General features: G+C 33.3%; 2 protein-coding genes and 1 long non-coding RNA gene across 5 annotated transcripts; 1 reads left to right on the top strand and 2 right to left on the bottom strand.

The window, feature by feature from the left end:
- Nucleotides 1-334: 334 nt before the first annotated feature.
- Nucleotides 335-8,308, bottom strand: LOC111050577. 3 transcript variants are annotated; one of them, XM_039436919.1, is made up of 5 exons: nt 7,803-8,308; nt 5,885-5,999; nt 3,617-3,780; nt 1,151-1,258; nt 335-500 (listed from the first exon to the last, which is right to left on the bottom strand). In XM_039436919.1, the coding sequence occupies exons 2-5, from the start codon at nt 5,978-5,980 to the stop codon at nt 377-379; spliced, it is 492 nt and encodes a 163-aa protein (XP_039292853.1). In that variant the 5' UTR covers nt 5,981-5,999; nt 7,803-8,308; the 3' UTR covers nt 335-376. The 3 variants fall into 3 exon arrangements, with proteins under 3 accessions (XP_039292853.1, XP_039292851.1, XP_039292852.1); XM_039436917.1 differs by having other exon boundaries at nt 5,861-5,999; nt 7,803-7,912; XM_039436918.1 differs by having other exon boundaries at nt 335-494; nt 5,861-5,999; nt 7,803-7,912.
- A 1,039-nt stretch (nt 8,309-9,347) lies between these two features.
- LOC120353383 lies at nt 9,348-10,273 on the top strand. The gene is made up of 2 exons (XR_005572330.1): nt 9,348-9,811; nt 10,087-10,273. It is a non-coding gene; the product is annotated as an uncharacterized LOC120353383 (long non-coding RNA).
- Nucleotides 10,222-21,973, bottom strand: LOC111050576 (DNA replication complex GINS protein PSF2). Its single transcript, XM_039436915.1, has 4 exons — nt 21,319-21,973; nt 20,285-20,393; nt 17,260-17,418; nt 10,222-13,919 (listed from the first exon to the last, which is right to left on the bottom strand). Exons 1-4 carry the CDS (start codon nt 21,564-21,566, stop codon nt 13,764-13,766), a joined length of 672 nt encoding a protein of 223 aa, XP_039292849.1. The 5' UTR covers nt 21,567-21,973; the 3' UTR covers nt 10,222-13,763.
- Between the last annotated feature and the right edge of the window lie 31 nt (nt 21,974-22,004).

The raw sequence follows: 22,004 nt of genomic DNA, 5'->3' as shown, positions 1-22,004 counted from the left end.
GAGGGATAATTCATGAGGAAAAATACGATATAAAATTAATATTGCTCTCCAATATTAACGAAATACTGTTTTACCCTTCAATCATATCAATGGATGCTATTATATTATCAGGCTACATTCGTCACTTGAAAAAATTCATTACTTTCCTTTTATTAAATGCTTTTACAAAATCAACAGTGATATACGGTATTGTGAGAGATTCAACGATATTTACTTCAAACCTTGGGAATAAAACTTTTCATCGTGCGGAATGAAAACAAAACAAAATCTACCCACTAATAATATTGTCACAATCTCATAAATAGATGGGGGATTGTAATAAAATAGTAAACAATGACTGAGTCCAAATCTGAAACTTTATTATGAGGTTGAAACTTTAGATTTTTCCAACAAAAACGTTTTCCAAAATGTAGCCAGCTAGATTCACAAGTGATAATCGACATTCTGTCTGGAGATTGAGACTAGAGTTGCAAGTGCCTTCTTCCAATCTTGTTCTGCTCCTGAAAATCGAAGTAAGTTTCAAAAAATATCAGATTAATGGAATTGATCAAATTTTAAAAACGAATAGAATGGAATAAACGGTGTTCCTTCATGATATCCAATTATTGGAAACGTCAAATATAGATTAAATGAAGATCTAAAGAGAATGGAAAATGAGATGAAAAAGTAATTACACAAATATTGCCAAATCCACAAAAATAAGTTTATTTTAAACCAGACTCGAGTTTCAACGCCATTCTGAAATTATCCTCTCCACTCAAAGGAAACTCTGAAGTTTCCACTGAAGATGATGCCAAAAGTATGGCGTTGTCACTCGAGTCTGGGATTAAAATTAACTTATTTTTGTAGATTTTACAATATTTGTCTAATAAATTTTTCACCTAATCTTCCATCCTCTTTAGATATTCATTCTGTTAAGATATTTTACACCTCATCATGGGGAAGCTCCACAACATTTCTGAAGGCAGTGTAAATTTTAGAGAATAGAAGAGATGAGATCACTTTCAATTCTTACCGACAGGTGTTTTAGGTTTTCGAGGATAGGTCTGGAATAATTGAGAACTATATAAGCTGACGCTACAGTTAGGATATATGAGATTAACTATATTTATTAATTTTTATTTTTAATGAAATATATATTTTTTCTAACCTGAAGATCGCATGGAGAATTTTGTCGATTATGTCACCATTTTTCAAGTCCAACGAATCAACTTCACAGGCAGCCCGCAGTAGACACTTTTCACTGTTCAATGTTTCTCTGTGGTGCAAACTAAATTACACGTCAACGTTGGAACATTAAATACAAATTGATATAACGTACTGTAGTGAAATACTGGATTGGATAGTAGAGAATTAATAATTTATCATGTGAATTTTTTAATTATTATCAAATTGTAAAGTCAAAACATTTGATACAAATTGATGTAGGCCCTATCATACTGTAGTGAAACTGGATTGGATAGTGAAGCATAAATAATTTGTCATGTGAATTTTGTAATTATTATCAAATTGTACAGTCAAAACCTCTAATACTACTAATTGATATAACGTAGTGAAACTGGATTGGATAATAGAGGATGATATTTTATCATGTGAATTTTTAAATTTATTAATTGTAGCCTATATAAGATTACCTACAGTCAAAATAAAAAATATTTTTAATAATTTATCTTTTTTTATTTGTCATTGACGACAATAATCACCTAGCTTTAGTGACACAAAGAAGAATATACAAGAGTAAAATAAAGAGACTATGAATGAATTAAATGAATGAAATGAATTAAATGAATGATAAAGTTTTTATTCTCAAAAATCAACATTCTACAAGCATTTGAAATGTTAATTTAAAATAATTTGAAAGTATAGTACTCCCCCCCTAGAACAAGTCTGTGACTTTCTCTAGGTGATATTACTATTATGATAGTAGTACTATTTCAAATTATAAAAACACAATTAAAGGAGATGCGTTTATATTGAAGAATGCTCAACTATAAAATATCACAGTATGATACATATTAATGAGTTTTGAAATAGTATTTAGGGGCAAGCCTACCCCATAGTATTTTGGGGTAGTAATTTAAGGCCCGGTTGCTCAAAAGCCGGTTAAATTTCAACCGTGACTAACTTCACGAGAACCAATCGGAGAAGGCTTTTTGAAAAGATACGGCTTCTCTCTGATTGGTTCTCGTGGAATTAATGACGGTTACAATCCAACCGGCTTTTGTGCAACCGGCACTAAGAGGATACTACACCCAAGAATACAAATATGAGAATCAGTTTGAAATATTATAAAGTTGTCTGTCAACTTTACACCTGTCAATAAACGTATAATTAATTTTATATTTTTATTTATTCAGTTATCTCTCATGAGCTACAAAAGAAACCAGTAAAATATACAATATACACTGCAATTATGACATTAGGAACTACAGATGAAAATTACTGAGGATTTGCATTTTTATTCAAATGCATTTAATTTGGATTTTCGTTTAATAATACACTGCAATAATGAAATTATTCTACAAAATAAAACATTAGGAGCCACAGATGGAAATGACTAAGAAATTGCATTTATTCAAATGCTTTAAACTCAGCATTCAATTTGGTTTTTCGTTTAATAATAATAATTATTATGAACTACTCCCCCAAAGAGCAAGCTCGAGCTTGCATGGGGAAGTAGCCAACCGAACTTCGGCAAGCTAATATAGCAACTAAGGATTGTCAGTGAACTATATAATTAAGATAAAAAACATAGCCCAATAAACATTAAAAATTGATGAATATGAGATAAGAATAATATAATTAAGAGTTGCAATTTAATAGTAAGTCTAAGAATAAAAATAATTTTAAGAATGGTTTTATTCTTTAAAACCTGAAGATGGTGAAGATCACTGAGACTACCTTGTTATAATTTGTATTATTAATCTATTGTTCTCTTAATTTAAAAAAGGTAGGGGCCTACTATAGCTGTCGTCCACTAGCGGTGAACTGAGAGGGTTCAAGGCTGACCTTTATAAGTTCTTGGTTGAAGAAGCATATTACTCGGTTCATGAGTTTTTTGAGAGCCATCCATGATGACTATTGTGATTTGTGTAAATTTGTAGATATTTTTTGTTCTGTCTGATTTGTCGTGATGATGAGATTATTTTCATATAATTGACGCATTCATGTGCATTTTGTGTATGTAGTCTGACTGAGTAGGGATCATTGATGTGGATTATTCATGTTTTATACAATGTTTCTGTGATTTGACCTGACTGTGATTGATTCTTTTTATTCTCCATTTACCTGACTGTGATATAAATGTTATCAATTGGTATTGTTTTAATCATTAATAGATATGTTGTTGTTGTTTTTCTGTTATAGTTAAATTCAATTATGATCTAGACTGTTTCAGCAGTGGAAAAAATAAGCTGTGATAAGATTTATATTGAATATACTATGGAATGGAACTTATAATATTATTGTATTGACTCTAAATTACTGTATGACGAAACTCTACGTTTGTGAAAGCTTTGAGTTAATAAAACATTATTATTATTATTCTATTTTATATATAAATATGAGTAGCCCTGAATTCTTGAATTTTAAGAAGAATGGGACAATAAAACTTTACCTGTCAAGTATTTGCTGCATAGCTGATATGAACTGATGCTTGAAAGATGTCAACGATCTGGCACTGCGAGGCGATGGATTCATGTCCCAGTTGATTCTGTAGCCAGCTCCATAGGCGAGGAGAATGGAGTCGGGAAATATGTTATTTTTTATTGTCAGTCGAACCTATACAAACATTAATTTAAATAAATATTGAAAAAGGATCAACAACAAATAGGAGACTGATATGGTATGTTTCAAGATTTATGAATATGAGAAATGAATTTTATTTCTACCACAAAATTATACTGATATTTTTAAAAAGTATCTACATGATATGAATATTATAATTTATAAAAAATATAATAAATCATACTATTGTAAGGTCCACGTTATAATGGCAGTGTTTGATTAGCAAAGGTATTGTTATCCTTGTCTATCATTCAACAAACCGAATAGCCCTATCTCTTTCTCGCTTTGCTCTGTTGCCAGATCATCTTTTAACAATGTAGAATTGATAATTCATTAACGAAATATTCCATCTTATTCATTAAAATTAATTATGAAATTACTGAAAAATACAATTTCTCTTAATAAAATATAATTGATTATTTTAAACTAAAATGAACAGTCAATATATTACATCAATAAACCTGTACCAGCTACCGTTTATAGAAGGCATTGACAAGACAGAGGATCGGCAACGTTGTTCTACTATCTTTCTCCACTTCCATTATAACGTAGACTATACTAATTATTGTACAATTATTCAATAGTAGATAGTCACGTCGATATTTCTCACATTTTTCCAATATCAAGTCCGAGAAGGAATGAGAGAGGCAGGTGTTCTATTATAGAGAGAAGATACCGGTAGCATAAAGAAAGGATAGAAGATGACACTTCTTCTATTGGTATCTTCTGTTGGTTGTTTCATAGAAAAATAATAAGTTGTTTGGAACCTCAATAATTGAGGTATCTTTGTTATATATAATATTCATAAACATTGAGTATCTTTGTCGATCCTCTCAGAAAAAACTGGAGTGAGTCAAATGTAATGTATCAGAACAAATTTCTCTAATTTGATCAACATTTATGAATGTACGTAGCGTACTCATTGAATAATAATTATTCATAAATGTTGATCAAATTAGAGAAATTTGTTCTGATACATTACATTTGACTCACTCCAGTTTTTTCTGAGAGGATCGACAAAGATACTCCTGAAGAATAGAAAATTTAGTCTTGATATTTAATATATTACACACCTATGATAATGAAATGAAAAATAAAAAAAAGCAATCTTGAACAAACCCATTTAAAGTTGATGTCTCAACGATTAAGTTATAAGAAAACCTAGAAAGTACTTTTGTTGTTACACCATGAGATAGACTAGATATGTGATAATGGTGTAACGACCAAAACTTGTTTTTTGATTAGTGGTTGTGATACGGTAACTTTTGAAGTTCTTATCTATTCAATATGGATATATCATCCACCACCAGTAGGCCTACTATATAGAAGGAAAATTTTGAAAAAAGTAGGAGTCCCAACAGAACATTTTATGATGAAAATTATAGTGACAATAAGCAAATTAAATTAATGGAGTGAATGATAATATCATTAATATTATTATTATAGTTAATATTATTAACTAGATGATTGTAGTGAGGATATACGAATAATAATGGTGAATGTGATATTTTCGAGCTCAAAATTTAAGTGTTTTTATTCTTTATTTTGTGAATTTATAGTTTGTTTCATGTTTTTAAGAAACTTTTATTATTAATCCATCCAAATTTGAAATTGTTTGTTTTATTCTAATTTATATTTTAGATTGTGATTTGGTGTAGAAATTTAAATGGACATAACCTATAATATTTGGACAATTTAAAACTAAATTAGGAAATTGAAGAAGTTTTAGGCAATAGCCTGTTTTTTCTTCTCCGATTCTTGTATTTTTTGCTAACCTTATAAATAGATAAATAAATAAATTGCATTATTATAATATCAAAAAAAGCAAAGAAGTAGTGGTGCATACAGTTATGAGATAAATGCATGTAAGTGTAGTTATGTATGAAGATAGAGTAAGCTTACTACCTAATAAAAGTGGGTAGAGAAATATCAATATTCCAGTCCATTAATATATACCAATAAAATAATATCAATACCATCTACCAGTCATGCACAGCTCATTTACAGTAGGTTCTTTCTTGGTCTTGTGAATTGTTTCAAGCACCATACAAACTGTTTTATTTTTTATACTTACAAAAAACTTATTGTTGTTGCGTACTTTCTGTTTGATGATGCGACGATTAATTTGGCCATAAGTTGATGTGAACATTGAGATTGCTGTAATGAGCACTATCAGTTCTCTGCTCAAAAGCATTGATTTCAAGCCGTCTTCTCTAAAATCCCATTAATAACTCATTATTGTTGAAAGAATAAATTATGATATAATATAGGAAACCTACAAAATAATATTTTTTTATTCTTACAATAAAGACCACATTAGAATGATCGGGAGAGGAAAAATAGAATAACCTTGTGCTGTCCCTCTCCCAAATTTGGATTTATTTATTTCCATTCTTTGGTGATTAGGTTTATCTAATTGAAAATCGATAATCTGAAGTAAATTCATCTGAGAATTATCATTCCAGATAATAGCCTATCAACTTATATAGCTGGAAAATTTAGATCGCAGTTTGGTAAATTTGTTCACTGAAAGGAAACTGGCCATTGATTCAGAACAAATTTGAAATAGATAGTAATTTATTTGAAAATTTCAGTGATCAACTGTGTTTGGGAAAGGCCAATAAGGACCAGACACTCGTGTCCTCTCATAACTAATTATTCATTTTCTCAAGTGAACTTCAATGAATGTCGTTAGAAGATGCTGCATATTTAGTTGCCAATTCATGTATTATGAGCATTGTGAAAATAAATTTGTTTTCTGATTTTTTGTTACTTTCCTTGCCCTATAACCATAGGTAAGGAAAGTATTGCTTTCCGAAAAAAATTAAGGTACCCCAATTTCTAAATTTCTATATGTTTCAAGGTCCCCTGAGTCCAAAAAAGTGGTTTTTGGGTATTGGTCTGTATGTGTGTGTGTGTGTGGTGTGTGTGTGTGTGTGTGTGTGTGTGTGTGTGTGTGTGTGTGTGTGTGTGTGTGTGTGTGTATGAGTGTATGTGCGTCTGTGTACACGATATCTCATCTCTCAATTAACGGAATGACTTGAAATTTGGAACTTAAGGTCCTTACGATATAAGTATCCGACACGAACAATTTCGATCTGATGCAATTCAAAATGGCGGCTAAAATGGCGAAAATGTTGTCAAAAACAGGGTTTTTTGCAATTTTCTCGAAAACGGCTCCAACGATTTTGATCAAATTCATACCTAAAATAGTCATCGATAAGCTCTATCAACTGCCACAAGTCCCATATCTGTAAAAATTTCAGGAGCTTCGCCCCATCAATGCAGATAGATTCCTAATTATCAGGCTTCAGATACAATTGAAACGAAAAAAATCAAGTGGAGTAGATTGAGCATGAAATCTCTACAATTAATGTTCAGTAACATTTTCACCTAAAATTGAAAATAAGCTTTAAATTCGAGAAAATGTGGTTATTCAATTGCAAATTATTGTTGATTCTATTAAATCATTCACTATGAAGAGAGAGCAGACCTCATGTGTGTCTCCAGCGTTATTGCCCTGTCACCAGCTGGCTCAAATCTTTGAATAGTGGACTTGAGATGCGCGGGAACACTAGCGTCAGGTGATCAATTTTCATAACGGCAAGGAAAGTTGTGTGAGTGCGCCACACCTGATTTTTGCTAATATACATCACCCTGAACACATGGACATGTCTATCGGCTACTATGGGAACACGGAATTGAAAATGTTCACAACTCAAATAATGATGTACATGGCATTTCCAATTCCGTGTTCCCGTAGCAGCTAGTGGACGCTACTATTGTCCCTGTGAGAGCAGGCTGCTCTCTCCTGAATAACATCAGGCAATATCTCGTAAACCAATAACGTATTTCATTAGGCATTAGGGCTACCACATTTGTTAGCTAAAAAATCCCATACTACCCTTATTATTTTAATTTTTTATAGGAAAGTTTTTTTTAAAGGGTACTATGGAATCATTTTTTAATTCATAACTCAAATATCCAAAGTCAACAAGGTTGTATAATACACTTACCAGTTATTATTGATAATTTCCTTTCCAATCTCTCACATAGCTTGTAACTTCTGGAGGCTTGAAAACTATAAGAATAAGCCATTCATTCAGAACCGTACTGAAATACATTCAGTCTAGTGTCTAGTCTTGGCTGGGTGATCTACTTTGTACGTAATTATTCAGAATCCACACAAAAACTCTAATTGAATTATCACATATGAGTCTCATTTAAAAACCGTTATTGACTTCTTGCTCCAGATTTAGTGTTGTTAAAAATACGTATAATAACTTCAAAATTTGGATTCCAAATCATCATAAATGGAAACGTTTGTATTATAATTTATTTCGAAACAAGAAAAATCTTGAAGAACACATAGGTTTCTCCAAGTAATGCTCTTGGTGTGACCCCTCAGCTTTAGCAAATACCTACCAGTAGGTCCTGGTAACTCTAACATCATTATTACCCATGAAAAATGTAGTATGTTCTCAGATGATAGTGAATAGGATTTTTTGCATTATGTTTTTGTATTAATTGTTTACTTTGAGAGTTTACTTTCCAACACACGTTGACCATATGCGAGCTTTGACCACATAGTTTAACTTAATATCAAAGTCAGATATAATCGTTGGTCAGAAAATATGAAATACGAATACTAAAATTTAAATTTAGAGTGGAAATTCAAACTTTTATGAGCAAGTGATTGATTGATTGATTGAGTACTTTATTTATGTAGATTACATATATACTGGCTTATACACTTATATATAATAGCTTACAATACAACAAAATTATAGATGAATTTACATAATATAGACTAAGAAAATAATTATTGAACTGTATATGATATGAAAAAGTAATTTGTAATATATAACTATAGATAATTATATTGTTATGCATCTACATAAATTGGCGGAGCTTGGACATATCAATGTCCATTCTTCGGAAACAATATTAAAAATATCCTCCCCACTAACCCTCTACCAAAGTGAGGGATACACACAGTAGTTCTAAACTTATTTCACTTCTACATCCAGTGTGAGATATTTGTTGATAAATAAAAGATTCATTTTGTCACATTAATTTATTTTATACACATGAAAACTTACAAAAGGTATGAAAATATCAACAATTGAGAAAATCTATGCAATCCATCGGTGGAGAATGGAGATCCATTTTTTAACATTATGCTTATTTTATACACACACACGTATAATGATGACAAAACATATAAAATGACTGGAGGTTGAGAATGTTTGTATAGAATTGACAAGTACAGGTTCACCAAGCCCGGTTTCTAGGACACTCATTAAATCTAATGGACCATGTAATAACCAGGCAAATGGCACCAGTCTTAGACCAGGAGCTATATAGTACACTACATCTTATAGTACTTTTTGTGTAGTTGAGAAGTTGATATTGTGGTAATTATTCATATTGAATGAAAAAGACTAAGAAATTGTCAAAAAACCACTGATTTATTGATAATTAGAAAGACCGGTTTCGGTTATTACACCATTGTCAATCTCTGATAAACTCAGAGATTTATCAGAGATCGGTTTATCAGAGATTGGCAATGGTGTAATAACCGAAACCGGTCTTTCTAATTATCAATAAATCAGTGGTTTTTTGACAATTTCTTAGTCTTTTTCATTCAATCTTATAGTACTCTTTATGAGTTATGCCCAAAGATTTACGATAATAATCCATTAGAATTAAGTGTCCTAGAAGCCGAGCCTAAGGCCCATATGCACCATCTCTATTTAAACGTAGATTGGTCAGTTGTTGGTTCAAACCAGGAATGTAATACATTATAATAAATGCGACCATATCTTTGTGTAAACCAAGATTAGAATTAAAAGAAGATGGATAAGCAGATCCTTGGGAGAATATGCATCATCTCAGTTAAAACGGCGATAAAACAGTCGTTGGTTTAAACCAGGTATATACAACATTATAATAAAATGTGACATATCTTCATGTAAACAAACCTAGATGGTGCATATGAGCCTTACACAGATTAACCAGACAGGTTGATACAGATTGAGAAAATTAGTATGTAACTAATAATGCAGGTTCACCAAGGCCCATATGCATAATCTCGGTTTGAACCTAGATTAGCGTTGAAAGTAGATGGTCCATAAGATCCTTGGGAACATATTCAGCATCTCAGTTTTAACGGCGATGAATCAGTTGATAGTTAAAACTAGAAATAATGTGATTCATTATAATGAATATAGCCATATCTTCATTTCTAAACCTAGATAAATGAAATATTGGACTGATATTACAGGATTAACCAGACAGGTTGATACAGATTGAGAAAATTAGTATGTAACTAATAATGCAGGTTCACCAAGGCCCATATGCATAATCTCGGTTTGAACCTAGATTAGCGTTAAAAGTAGATGGTCCATAAGATCCTTGAGAACATATGCACCATCTCAGTTTTAACGGCGATGAATCAGTTGATAGTTAAAACTAGAAATAATGTGATTCATTATAATGAATATAGCCATATCTTCATCTACACCTAGATAAATGAAACCTTAGACTATATTACAGGATTAACCAGACAGGTTGATACAGATTGAGAAAATTAGTATGTAACTAATAATGCAGGTTCACCAAGGCCCATATGCATAATCTCGGTTTGAACCTAGATTAGTGTTAAAAGTAGATGGTCCATAAGATCCTTGGGAACATATTCAGCATCTCAGTTTTAACGGCGATGAATCAGTTGATAGTTTAAACTAGAAATAATGTAACACATTACAATGAATACAGCCATATCTTCATCTAAACCTAGATAAATAGAACCTTAAGGTGCGTACAGATTTACGCGCCGCGAACATGAGCAATTCACTCTTAATCAGCTGATGCCAAGCTTTTTATATCTGTATCTTACCGTTTCTGTAAAAATACAGATATAGTCAGCTGATTAAAAGTGAATTGCTCATGTTCGCGGCCCGTATATCTGTACGCACCTTTAGACTGATATTACAGGATTAACCAGACAGGTTGATACAGATTGAGAAAATTAGTATGTAACTAATAATGCAGGTTCACCAAGATCTATATGCATCATCTCGGTTTAAACGGAGATAAATTAGGTGTTTGTTTAAACCAGGAATGTAATACAATTATATTATAATAAATGCAATATACAATAATAAATTACAATAAATGCGACCATATCCTCTGGTAAACCTAGATGGCGCATATGGTCCTTGCACAGCTATTACATATTTGTACAGATTGGGAATATTTGTACAGATTTAACAAAAACAGGTTTAGTGAGATTTAGGGCCGTTTGCGCAGTGACACTTTAAACTAAATTTCATTTTAAACTGGATTAAATACGTATGAAGTCTAGATTGTTATAATGTGTTTCATTTTGAGTTTAAGACACCAGCTGATTAAATCGAGTTTGAGCTTTGACTGTGCAAACGGCCCTAACAGATTACTTCTGACTCCAAACTGACTTTAGACTCCATATTAGAATAGATTGAGAATATTTGTACAGATTTAACGAATACAGGTTAAGTGAGATTAACAGATTACTTGAGAAACTAGACTCCAGATTGGCTTTAAATACCAGATTAGCACAGATTTAATGGAGATTTACATATTATTTCTGACTTCAGACTGACTTTAGACTCCATATTAGTATAGATTGAGAATATATTTGTTCAGATTTAACGAATACAGGATTAGGGAGATTTTGAGATAACTTTTGGCTCCAAACTGACTTTAGACTTCATATTAGTATAGATTGAGAATATTTGTACAGATTTAACAAACACAGGTTTAGAAGATTTACAGATAACACTGATTTTACTGATTTTAGACTCCATATTAGTATAGATTGAGAATATATTTGTGCAGATTTAACAAACACAGTTTTAGCGAGATTAGGGTCGGTTTCCGAGCTCGGGATTTAGCTAAGTTCTAGACTTTGAACAGCTGGAGTCAGAAAATTGGCTTTCCAAAACGGGGCGTAGTCGCAGTAAATAGCTGCAGCAAAATAAATCTTTATTTTATAATTTCTATAACTGAATACATTTTTCCTTGACAAAATGAAACATTCCTAAATAACCCAAAATAGATGAACCTTTAAACTATTTTCCCTCTATTTTATTTTGTGTTCAATTCTCTAGTTTTTCGAAATTTAATTTAAACGTGACTTTGACAATGACTACGACTACGCCCCGTTTCGAAAAGCCGATTTTCTGACTCCAGCTGTTTAAAGTCTAGAACTTGGCTGAATCCCGAGCTCGGAAACAGACCCTTACAGATTACATCTGACTGCAGACTGACTTTAGACTCCATATTAGTACAGATTTAGAATATTTGCACAGATTTAACTAACACAGGTTTAGGGAGATTTAGAGATTACTTGAGAAACTAGACTCCAGATTGGCTTTAAACACCAGATTAGCACAGATTTAATGGAGATTTACATATTATTTCTCACTCTAGACTGACTGTAGACTCCATATTAGTATAGATTGAGAATATTTGTACAGATTTAACAAACACAGGTTTAGGAGATTCACAGATACTTCTGACTCTAGACTGACTTTAGACTCTATATTAGTAGGATATAGATGGAGAATATTTGTACAGATTTAACAAACACAGGTTTAGGAGATTTGTAGATACTTCTGACTCTAGACTGACTTTGGACTCCATATTAGTATTCATTGAGAATATTTGTACAGATTTGAATAAAAACACACACATATGTTGTCATATTCTACACAGTTTTATTCGGTACACGAAAATGGTTTCGTGACCACACCGGTCAATGATATCAACTTTAGAATGGTATTATGGAATATGAATACCAATTCATATTCAATGTTTACCTTAACCTTTCAGCTTTAGTCAACTTGAAAATGTAACCGGTGTGGTCACGAAACCATGGTCGTGTGCCGAATAAAACTGTGTAGAATTTGACAACATATGTGTGTTTTTATTCAAATCTGTACAAATATTCTCAATGAATACTAATATGGAGTCTAAAGTCAGTCTAGAGTCAGAAGTATCTGTAAATCTCCTAAACCTGTGTTTGTTAAATCTGTACAAATATTCTCAATCTATACTAATATGGAGTCTACAGTCAGTCTAGAGTGAGAAATAATATGTAAATCTCCATTAAATCTGTGCTAATCTGGTGTTTAAAGTCAATCTGGAGTCTAGTTTCTCAAGTAATCTGTTAATCTCACTTAACCTGTATTAGTTAAATCTGTACAAATATTCTCAATCTATACTAATATGGAGTCTACAGTCAGTCTAGAGTGAGAAATAATATGTAAATCTCCATTAAATCTGTGCTAATCTGGTGTTTAAAGCCAATCTGGAGTCTAGTTACTTAAGTAATCTCTAAATCTCCCTAAATCTGTGTTTGTTAAATCTGAACAAATACAGAGTGATCAAGAACTCCGCAGTGAACTATATACTGAGAAAACACTCCATAACTCAAAAACAAATATTTATAACAATAGCAAGGTGTTAATCTACTAAACTTACGTGTACATTCATTACAGTAGAGGGGGAAAGAAGTGGGAGTAACTTGTCTAATGGGTTTCTAAACAGAACACAATCTTCAGCTAAAACAGAACACAGGTACTGCGGAGAGACTTTTTGATTGCCCGGTATATCCTCAATCTAACATCTGTGTAGAACTTGACAACATTTATGTGTGTTTTTATTCAATTATGGAACGGTCCTACAATATTGACAATGACTCAGTCGAATTTTTACAGATTTAACAAACACAGATTAGTGTAATCTACAGATTACATCTGACTTTTAGACTACATATTAGAATAGATTGAGAATAATTTTACAGATTTAACGAACACAGGTTTAGGGGATTTACAGATAACATCTGACTCCAGACTGACTATAGACTCCATATTAGTATAAATTGAAAATCTTTGTACAGATTTAACCAGTGCAGGTTCAGGTATTTCTTGTTATACTCCAGATTGCTGGCTACCACTAAGAGAAGCTGTGATATCCACTGAGTCCTGTTGGAAGCTCTGACTGGCGGACGTTTCCTGACGATTTGTCATACTCAGCAACATTGTTGCCATAGCGCTGTCTTCTTCGTGTTCCAGTGTATCACGACTCTGTAATTGCACATAGAAACATATTAGTAATTCAATAGTTATTTGTGCAACTAGTGCGCAAAGTGACAGTTTGCTGCACCGAAAGAAACGTTTACGCCCGAGCCGTAGGCGAGGGCGGAATGGTTTTTTGAGTGCAGCAGAGGAACTTTGCGCACGTATTTCACATTAAGTTTTTCCTACAGTTACCATTGAATATGAAAAGTGGGTAATTATGGGTAAAATTGCCTGAAATGCATCACATGTAAATCTGTGTAATTTTATTATTGATAAAAACCTTAATTTATTGTCAAATTGAATAAAAATGTTGTCGTTGGTTATAATATATAATTAATAAGGTGTTCGGTGTGCTTGGTTGCACCTCTGCTCACTATAGCAGCCACAGCAGTCACTGTTACCAACTTCATTTTGATTTTGCTGCACTGTTGCTCCATATAACCTACTAAGTATTTTGCGTTGCCATGTTGCAAATCTGGAGTGCAGAAATATTTTACCCGCACTAGAGCCGAAAAGTGATTTTTTGCGTTCTGTAATCAGTGCAGCAATGGCCACTTTTCAACGTAACTGTAGGAAAAATAAATTTTTGTCATTGTCATTCATTTTCAGCTGTTTTCCATGCATGAAATCAATCCGGTAAACAGCTGTTTTCCATGCATGAAATCAATCCGGTAAACAGCTGTTTTCCATGCATGAAATCAATCCGGTAAACAGCTGTTTTCCATGCATGAAATCAATCCGGTAAAAAGCTATTTGCAGAACAAATAAACATATGGTTCTCATTACAGCATGCTCTACTGTAATGAAACAATATGTTTTATTTGCAGTCGAGAATGTTTCCTAGTTCCGAAATAGGAACAGCAAAACTGCCACAAAAAAAAACACATTAGATTATTATGACAAAAATAGTGTACGTTACTTGAACGTGAATGTATTTTGCAGTGCTCGAATGGAATTCTAGTCTTGGCTAACGCCTCGACTAAAAACGCCCTATTCTCGCCTGCAAAAGGCCCTTCCCATCCTTGTGACGTAAGATACTATTAAAAATCATTCATTCATTTCAAAAATCAATATACTATTCTGTAATAGCAGATAGAGAAATCTCCGTAGCTTCATTGAAATTTGATTGATTCTTCAAGTGGTTCCAAAAATCAAAATACTATTTTGTAATTGAAGTTAGGAAAATATCCGTAACTGAACATTGATTATTCAACTGTTTTCAATAATCAAAATGTTCATGCTAGGTTAGGCCTACTTGGAAATTAAGCTTTATTATTATAATTTATTGATTCATACAATAAGTACATCATCAAAATGATAGGGAGAGAAAAAATAAGGTAACCTTGTGCTATTCCTCTCTCAAATTTAGATAAGGTTGCACATAGTCAGAAATAGGTTAGGTCTTGCAGTTTTCTACTTCACAAATGAGAGGCACGTTCTAAAGTAAGCATGTAAGAATCGGATACATTGAATGATAGACAAGGATAGCAATACCATTGCTAATCAAACATTGCCATTATAACGTGGACCTCACTATAGAAGTTCTATATTATTGTACAATGAATTACCATAGAGAAACAATAGCGTAAGTAGATATCCCATGGTATAGAGCTTTTATGTCGCAACTTTTACTGTTATCTCAAGCCGATTACTGTCGATTTTTACTGTTTTGTTGGGGTGAGAGTGTATGAACGGCACAATTTGAGAGACTACCAGCGTCACACAGCTGCATGGGAAAGAACTACGTGAACTATCGGCTTGAGATAACAGTAAAAGTTGCGACATAAACGCCCTATACCATGAGATATCTACTTATGCTATCAATCAATCAAATAATTATTTATTCATCATTGCATCAATACAATATAAATAACGTCACAGTAAAAGAGGTCAAAGAATTTCAACATTAACAACAATTCAATTTAGATACTCCTGAATTGAGTACAGGCTCATAGAAATTAAATATCTCTTCAGTTCTCTCTTGAAGTCTGCACCCTCCTTCTCTCTGACATCAATCGGCAGCTTGTTGAAGAACTTTGCTCCCATGTATGATGGCCGTTTTTCAAATCGTTTCTCTAGGGTAGTACCTACTTATAACATCAGGCCAAAGAGTCTATCATGTGTTTATTCTAGTTTTGTAGCCTGATGTTATATAAAGGTACTGATATTTTACTTGTACAATAGTATTAAATGGGAGTGTCTCGATTAGACCAGGTTTCGTTTACACCAGGTCCTATGAAGCAGAAAACCTGGTCTAAACGCACACCTCGGCTAAACGAGACGGAATGCTTAAATGGGAGTGTCTCGATTAGACCAGGTTTCGTTTACACCAGGTCCTATTCTACAATGAAGCAGAAGACCTGGTCTAAACGCACACCTCGGCTAAACGAGACAGAATACTTCGATTAACCCAGTAGTTTGATTATACCAGGTGGTCTAAACCAGGGATCTCCAACCTTTTTTATCCAAGGGCCACATTGTTCAATCAATCAATTGTAATGAAAAATGAAAAACAATAAAATTTGAATTTGAATTTGAATTTGTTAATTGTAGGGAGGCTTGGAGGGCCAATAACAAGGATGTACGTGGAATTCGACTTGTTGAACCATTTGCTAATACCTCGCAATGGTTGATCGCTGCTTGTTTACAGCTAATTCTACACTTATTGAGAAATGGAGTGGCTAGTAAGAGAAGAGTACTGTACAGTCGTTGTCAAAAATGCGTGGACCTCACTATAGCACTTGACTTGAGATTGACAAATTATAGTTGAAATTGAAGTTGCTTTCCATGACGAAACACTATATAATAACTTTGTTGAAGTTCTGACACTGTGTTACTAGTAAATATTTGAGAAAACACTTACTTTTTTTGGAGTCTTGAGGAATGCATTTCACTCCTGAAGAGGAGCTTCATCAGCCTCATGATGATGAAGCTCCTCTTCAGGAGTGAAATGCATTCCTCAAGACTCCAAAAAAAGTAAGTGTTTTCTCAAATATTTACTAGTAACACAGTGTCAGAACTTCAACAAAGAAATTATAGTTTGTATAAAATTTGCATAAGTTGAGACTTGGAGGAAATATCCGTGAAGCCAAATTGTGCGAGATTTAAATCTTTTCATGAAGCCTATATAACTGGATATATTAAATTTGACAACTCTGCTTTGACTGTATTGTTGAATTGAATATATCCAGTCATGTGGGCTTGCATGAAGAGGTTGAAATTTCGCACAATTTGACAACATGGTGCTCTACTTATTTTATACAAATATTTTATTCAAACATTCATATTTATTTATATTTGTATTCGTACATCTCACTTTAGTGAATCGATCTTGATTTTCACTTACATTGAGCTTCTGGAGCGCATTGAATGAGTCAGGTAAGAGAGGCCTGATTGAGTTGATTTCTAGTTGTGTCAGATGAGTCAGCTGAGCATGACGTCCTCCCATTTTTATGAAGGCATCAACTGAGGTGCGTAGCTTGGAAATTCGGATGTCCCAGATGTCCTACAGAAAAAAAACAAGATAACAGTCTTTATCTTCAATGCTGTACTTGTTCATAATTTCGTATATAGGCCTAATCGTGAAAAAAGCCAATCTACAAACCCTAGCTAATATAAATGCATGTTATAAAATTTAAATTGTTTATTTTTCTTCTCTGCTTTATTTGAATTCAAATTATTTTTCCATCATTATAATTTGTAAATTTACAGTGATCTATTGACCAAGCGAAGTGAGGTCTAAGATTAAAGTCGACGGTTTGTCATTTCTCTCAATGTTTGAATGTTTGAATGTTTGAATGTTTGAATGTTTAAATGTTTGAATGTTTAAATGTTTGAATGTTTAAATGTTTGAATGTTTATATGTTTGAATGTTTATATGTTGCGCATTTAAGGCGGGACGCGGTAATAGATTTTTATGAAATTTGACAGGTATGTTCCTTTTTAATAATTGCGCGTTGACGTATATACAAGGTTTTTGGAAATTTTGTATTCAAGGATAATATAAAAGGAAAAAAGAGACTCCTTCATACGCCAATATTGGAGTAAAAATCAGACTATAGAATTTTTCATCATAAATCAGCTGACAAGTGATTACACAGATGTGTGGAGAAGCCAGTCTATTGCTGTATTTCCATAAGGTCCTTAGTTCCAATCAGGTACTTGTGGATGAGAATACTACGTGAGGTCTACTGTTCACAGAACTACTAGTTTATTGTTATAAGTTGTTAATTTTATGTTAGAAGCCTCTCGATGATGATGGACATGTGTATCTGCATAATAAAAATGCATGTTCTACTGTTCGTGACCAGCCTAACCTGCATAAGAGCCTTTTAGATATAACTCATGACTAAATTCGACGAGAACCAATCAGAGAATTTCTCTTATCTAAGAAACCTCCACTGATTGATTTTCATGGCAGTACATCATGTTTAAATTTCAACAGACAAGTTAGTAGATTTTGAAGGTTTAATTCATAAATCATCCAGAAAATATTTCTTGAATCACTGAATCGTACACATTTTGTGGAATATCTCGATAACCATTGAAAATATTAATTTGGGATCGGCTACATTGGGCATCAAATTTCATTTTAATTAAGATTTTACTTTTTTTATAACTTCACCAAGAATGGTTATTGAGATACATTAAATATTACAATAGTTTCTGGGATATTTCAAGGATTGTACGGAATTGTGCAGATTTCTCGAAATGTCTGAATAACCATGATAATAATGCCGAATGACCTGACTGGCTCAGGTCTGATGTCAGAGTTTTCAGGTCGCACCAGGGCCTTTGACAGGACTTGACGACTGTTTTTAGGCAGCCGGGACGACCGAAGTATTAACGTGTCCATCCGAAACAAGGGAGTGACCCGAGAAAAATATCTCGCCCGGGTCGTGAGTTGAACCCGTGCTTCTATTTCAGAATTCCAGCGTCAAACCATTCGACTACGACCACTCCTGAATAACCATTGAACATAAAAACTTGGGACCGGTTGCATTGGACTCAAATTGAATTTTACAAAAGATCTATTTTAATTGACCGAGCGAAGTGAGGTCTAAGATTCAAGTCGACGGTTTGTCATTTCTATTAATGTTTAAATGTTTATATGTTGCGCATTTACGGCGAAACGCAGTAATAGATTTTCATGAAATTTGACAGGTATGTTCATTTTTTAATTGCGCGTCGACGTATATACAAGGTTTTTGGAAATTTTGCAATTCAAGGATAATATAAAATGAAAAAGGAGCCTCCTTCATACGCCAATATTAGAGTAAAAATCAGACTATAGAATTATTCACTATAAATCAGCTGACAAGTGATTACACAGATGTGTGGAGAAGCCAGTCTATTGCTGTATTTCCATAAGGTCTCTAGTTTCAATCAGGTACTTGTGGATGAGAATAATGCGTGAGGTCTACTGTTCACATAAGTACTAGTATTATATATTATAGAATAGTCTATAAATTACTAGTAGTTCTGTGAAGTCATGACCTAGTTGTTGAAGGATTCTCGGACTAGTAGTCCTCGGCACGCACAATCTGGCTCCTTCAATGTACCCCAATGTACCTTGCGCAGTTAGTAGGGGTAATATGTCATGTTTATCAGTACAATCATTACCAATATCCAACAGTTACCAAACCCATGCCTTGGGACGGCAGATACGGCAGATGTTATTGCCGGTCCGCTAAGGTGTGTATTTGATTTTGTTCCCCTAATTCAGGTCCCCATCCTGAATTTGGATATCCAGGCGCACCACGGGGAGGCGCTTCTCGAACGAACGAACGAGTTCTGTGACAGTAGACCTCACGCAGTATTCTCATCCACAAGTACCTGATTGAAACTATAGACCTTATGGAAATACAGCTATAGACTAGCTTCTCCACACATCTGTGTAATCACTTGTCAGCTGATTTATGATGAATAATTCTATAGTCCGATTTTTACTCTAATATTGGCGTATGAAGGAGGCTCCTTTTTCCTTTTATATCATCCTTGAAATGCAAAATTTCCAAAAACCTTGTATATACGTCGACGCGCAGTTAAAAAAGGAACATACCTGTCAAATTTCATGAAAATCTATTACCGCGTTTCACCGTAAATGCGCAAAATATAAACATTTAAACATTAAGAGAAATGCCAAACCGTTGACTTGAATCTTAGACCTCACTTCGCTCGGTTAATTATCCAGTTATTGAAATTATAATAGAGTGTAGATTGAGATGTAATGATATGTTGAGTGAAAACGTTGGTCCCACTTCTACCATCTCTATTGTATGAGGTTTCCAGGGACCACAACAATGCGTGTGATCCCTATTGTTATTTTCAAGTAGTCCATCTTATTAACAAGAATAAGCAAATCTTCTCACCTTGATGATAGTCTTGATCTCATTTGAATATTGTATATCGTCACACGAAACATCCAACAAAATGTTTGAGATCTCCATGTAATGCTTGCTTGGCATTTCTGTGAAGTATCTGAAAAATGAGAGTGAGAGATTTAGAAAACATAATCATTGACCCGACAGAGAGAGAGATTGATTGATTGATTACTTTATTTATGTAGATTACAATATATACTGGCTTATACACTTATATACAATAGCTTACAATACAGCAAAATTATAGATGAATGTACATAATATAGACTAAGAAAATAATTATTGAACTGTATATAATATGAAAAAGCAATTTGTAATATAGCCTAAAAATTATAGATGATTATATTGTTATGCATCTACATAAATTGGCGGAGCTTTAGACATAGGGACAGAGAGAGAGAGAGTGAGAGAGTGAGTGAAAGCTCGATGGAATTGGTAACAGCCCTCTGGTGCTTCTCGTTTCGCCTCTCTTTGTAAGTGAGAAGATTCTCACTGTTTTCAATCTTTTCATTTACAGGACAGCTATCAAGGCCTTCCACAGTGTCCATACTTTGCCTATCAGGGGTGATGTGCATGACCATGGCATCAGAAGCAGGCTTAGCCTGGACCTATTTATTATATTGTAGATTGAGGAGGACCCAGAGCAGCCTTATCTACCAGCTAGTTATAATTTTGGGCAAGGTGCCAGTTTCAGCCAGGACTCTACCTGACACGGTTTTGAAGAGGAGACTGAGAGCTTTCCTTCAAGAGAACATGTTTTATTATCTGAGGGAGTTCTATGATTGTGATCCTCAGACTGTACGTAGATACTTCTTGCCTTAGTATTGCTGCTTCTTCTGCTAGCTGCTTGGTAGGCCTATGTCTCGTTGCATGTGTATTTTGACATGCAATTTTTGTTTTTGACCTGTCTTATAACAGTTTTTTAATTGATCTTGACTTGTGGACATAGACCTACCTATGTAGTGTGACCACGCCATAAACAGAGACACATTATAATTATTATGTAGTTTGTATAACCTTACCTAGAATTTTTCTCTTCTTCCTTCTTGGCCTCTAGTAGTTCAACATCCATCCAATCTGGTTGAACGATTTTACAAGATCTTCTTTGCTTCAAATAAACAGCTAACCAAATCGGCACAGTTTGGGGAAATCCAGCACGAAACGGACCGAAATCTCCTGATATCAAGTGAATGACACTTTCTATGCTGAACGATGGAATGATAGTGATCAGTTCTCCTTCAGCAATAAATTCAATTTCTGTGGGATCCATTCTTCAACTAGAGAAAAATATGTTGTTACTGAATAAAACACTTCTAATTACCTTCAACCAAGTGTTTAAAAATTATAAAACTGATTAGCAGTGCACTACACTTTAGCCTGAATGTCTGTATCTTTTGACAGAGAAATCACAAAGTTTGTGGAGAACTATTAATATGATTCTAACGAAGTTATAAGGATAAACTTTAATACATAAACGAAGTGAATAAATTATCCTGATAGCAAGTAAAATAATGAATGTGTTTATTATTTAAGCAACTAATTATAATTGAAGCAACTTATGATATTATTATATTAAGATTTTCTAACCTAAAAATTTTTAAATGTAATTTTCCCGCTGTCCCGCGGGAATACACGCCATCAGTGTTTTTCAAAATGATGAAAGACTAATTTTTTGAAATAAATTTTGAAAATAAATACAATTTGATTT

The sequence above is a fragment of the Nilaparvata lugens genome, chromosome 10 (genome assembly GCF_014356525.2).
Source record: "Nilaparvata lugens isolate BPH chromosome 10, ASM1435652v1, whole genome shotgun sequence".
Classification (NCBI taxonomy): domain Eukaryota; kingdom Metazoa; phylum Arthropoda; class Insecta; order Hemiptera; family Delphacidae; genus Nilaparvata; species Nilaparvata lugens.
The sequence above is the reverse complement of the archived record's forward strand: the minus strand, read 5'-3'. Positions and strand labels throughout refer to the sequence as shown.

Bases quoted from the DNA above. Each gene is read 5' to 3' on its own strand.
- LOC111050576 (XM_039436915.1), bottom strand. From the start codon at position 21,566: ATGGATCCCACAGAAATTGAATTTATTGCTGAAGGAGAACTGATCACT. The intron at 17,419-20,284 runs GTGAGAAGATTT...TTTTTTCTGTAG, and splicing joins AGATCAAGACTATCATCAAG to GACATCTGGGACATCCGAAT. The intron at 13,920-17,259 runs GTAAGTGAAAAT...GTGCAATTACAG, and splicing joins ATGCGCTCCAGAAGCTCAAT to AGTCGTGATACACTGGAACA.
- LOC111050577 (XM_039436917.1), bottom strand. From the start codon at position 5,980: ATGCTTTTGAGCAGAGAACTGATAGTGCTCATTACAGCAATCTCAATG. The intron at 3,781-5,860 runs GTAAGTATAAAA...ATGTTTGTATAG, and splicing joins GCAACAACAATAAGTTTTTT to GTTCGACTGACAATAAAAAA. The intron at 1,259-3,616 runs GTAAAGTTTTAT...TTTGCACCACAG, and splicing joins ATGCAGCAAATACTTGACAG to AGAAACATTGAACAGTGAAA.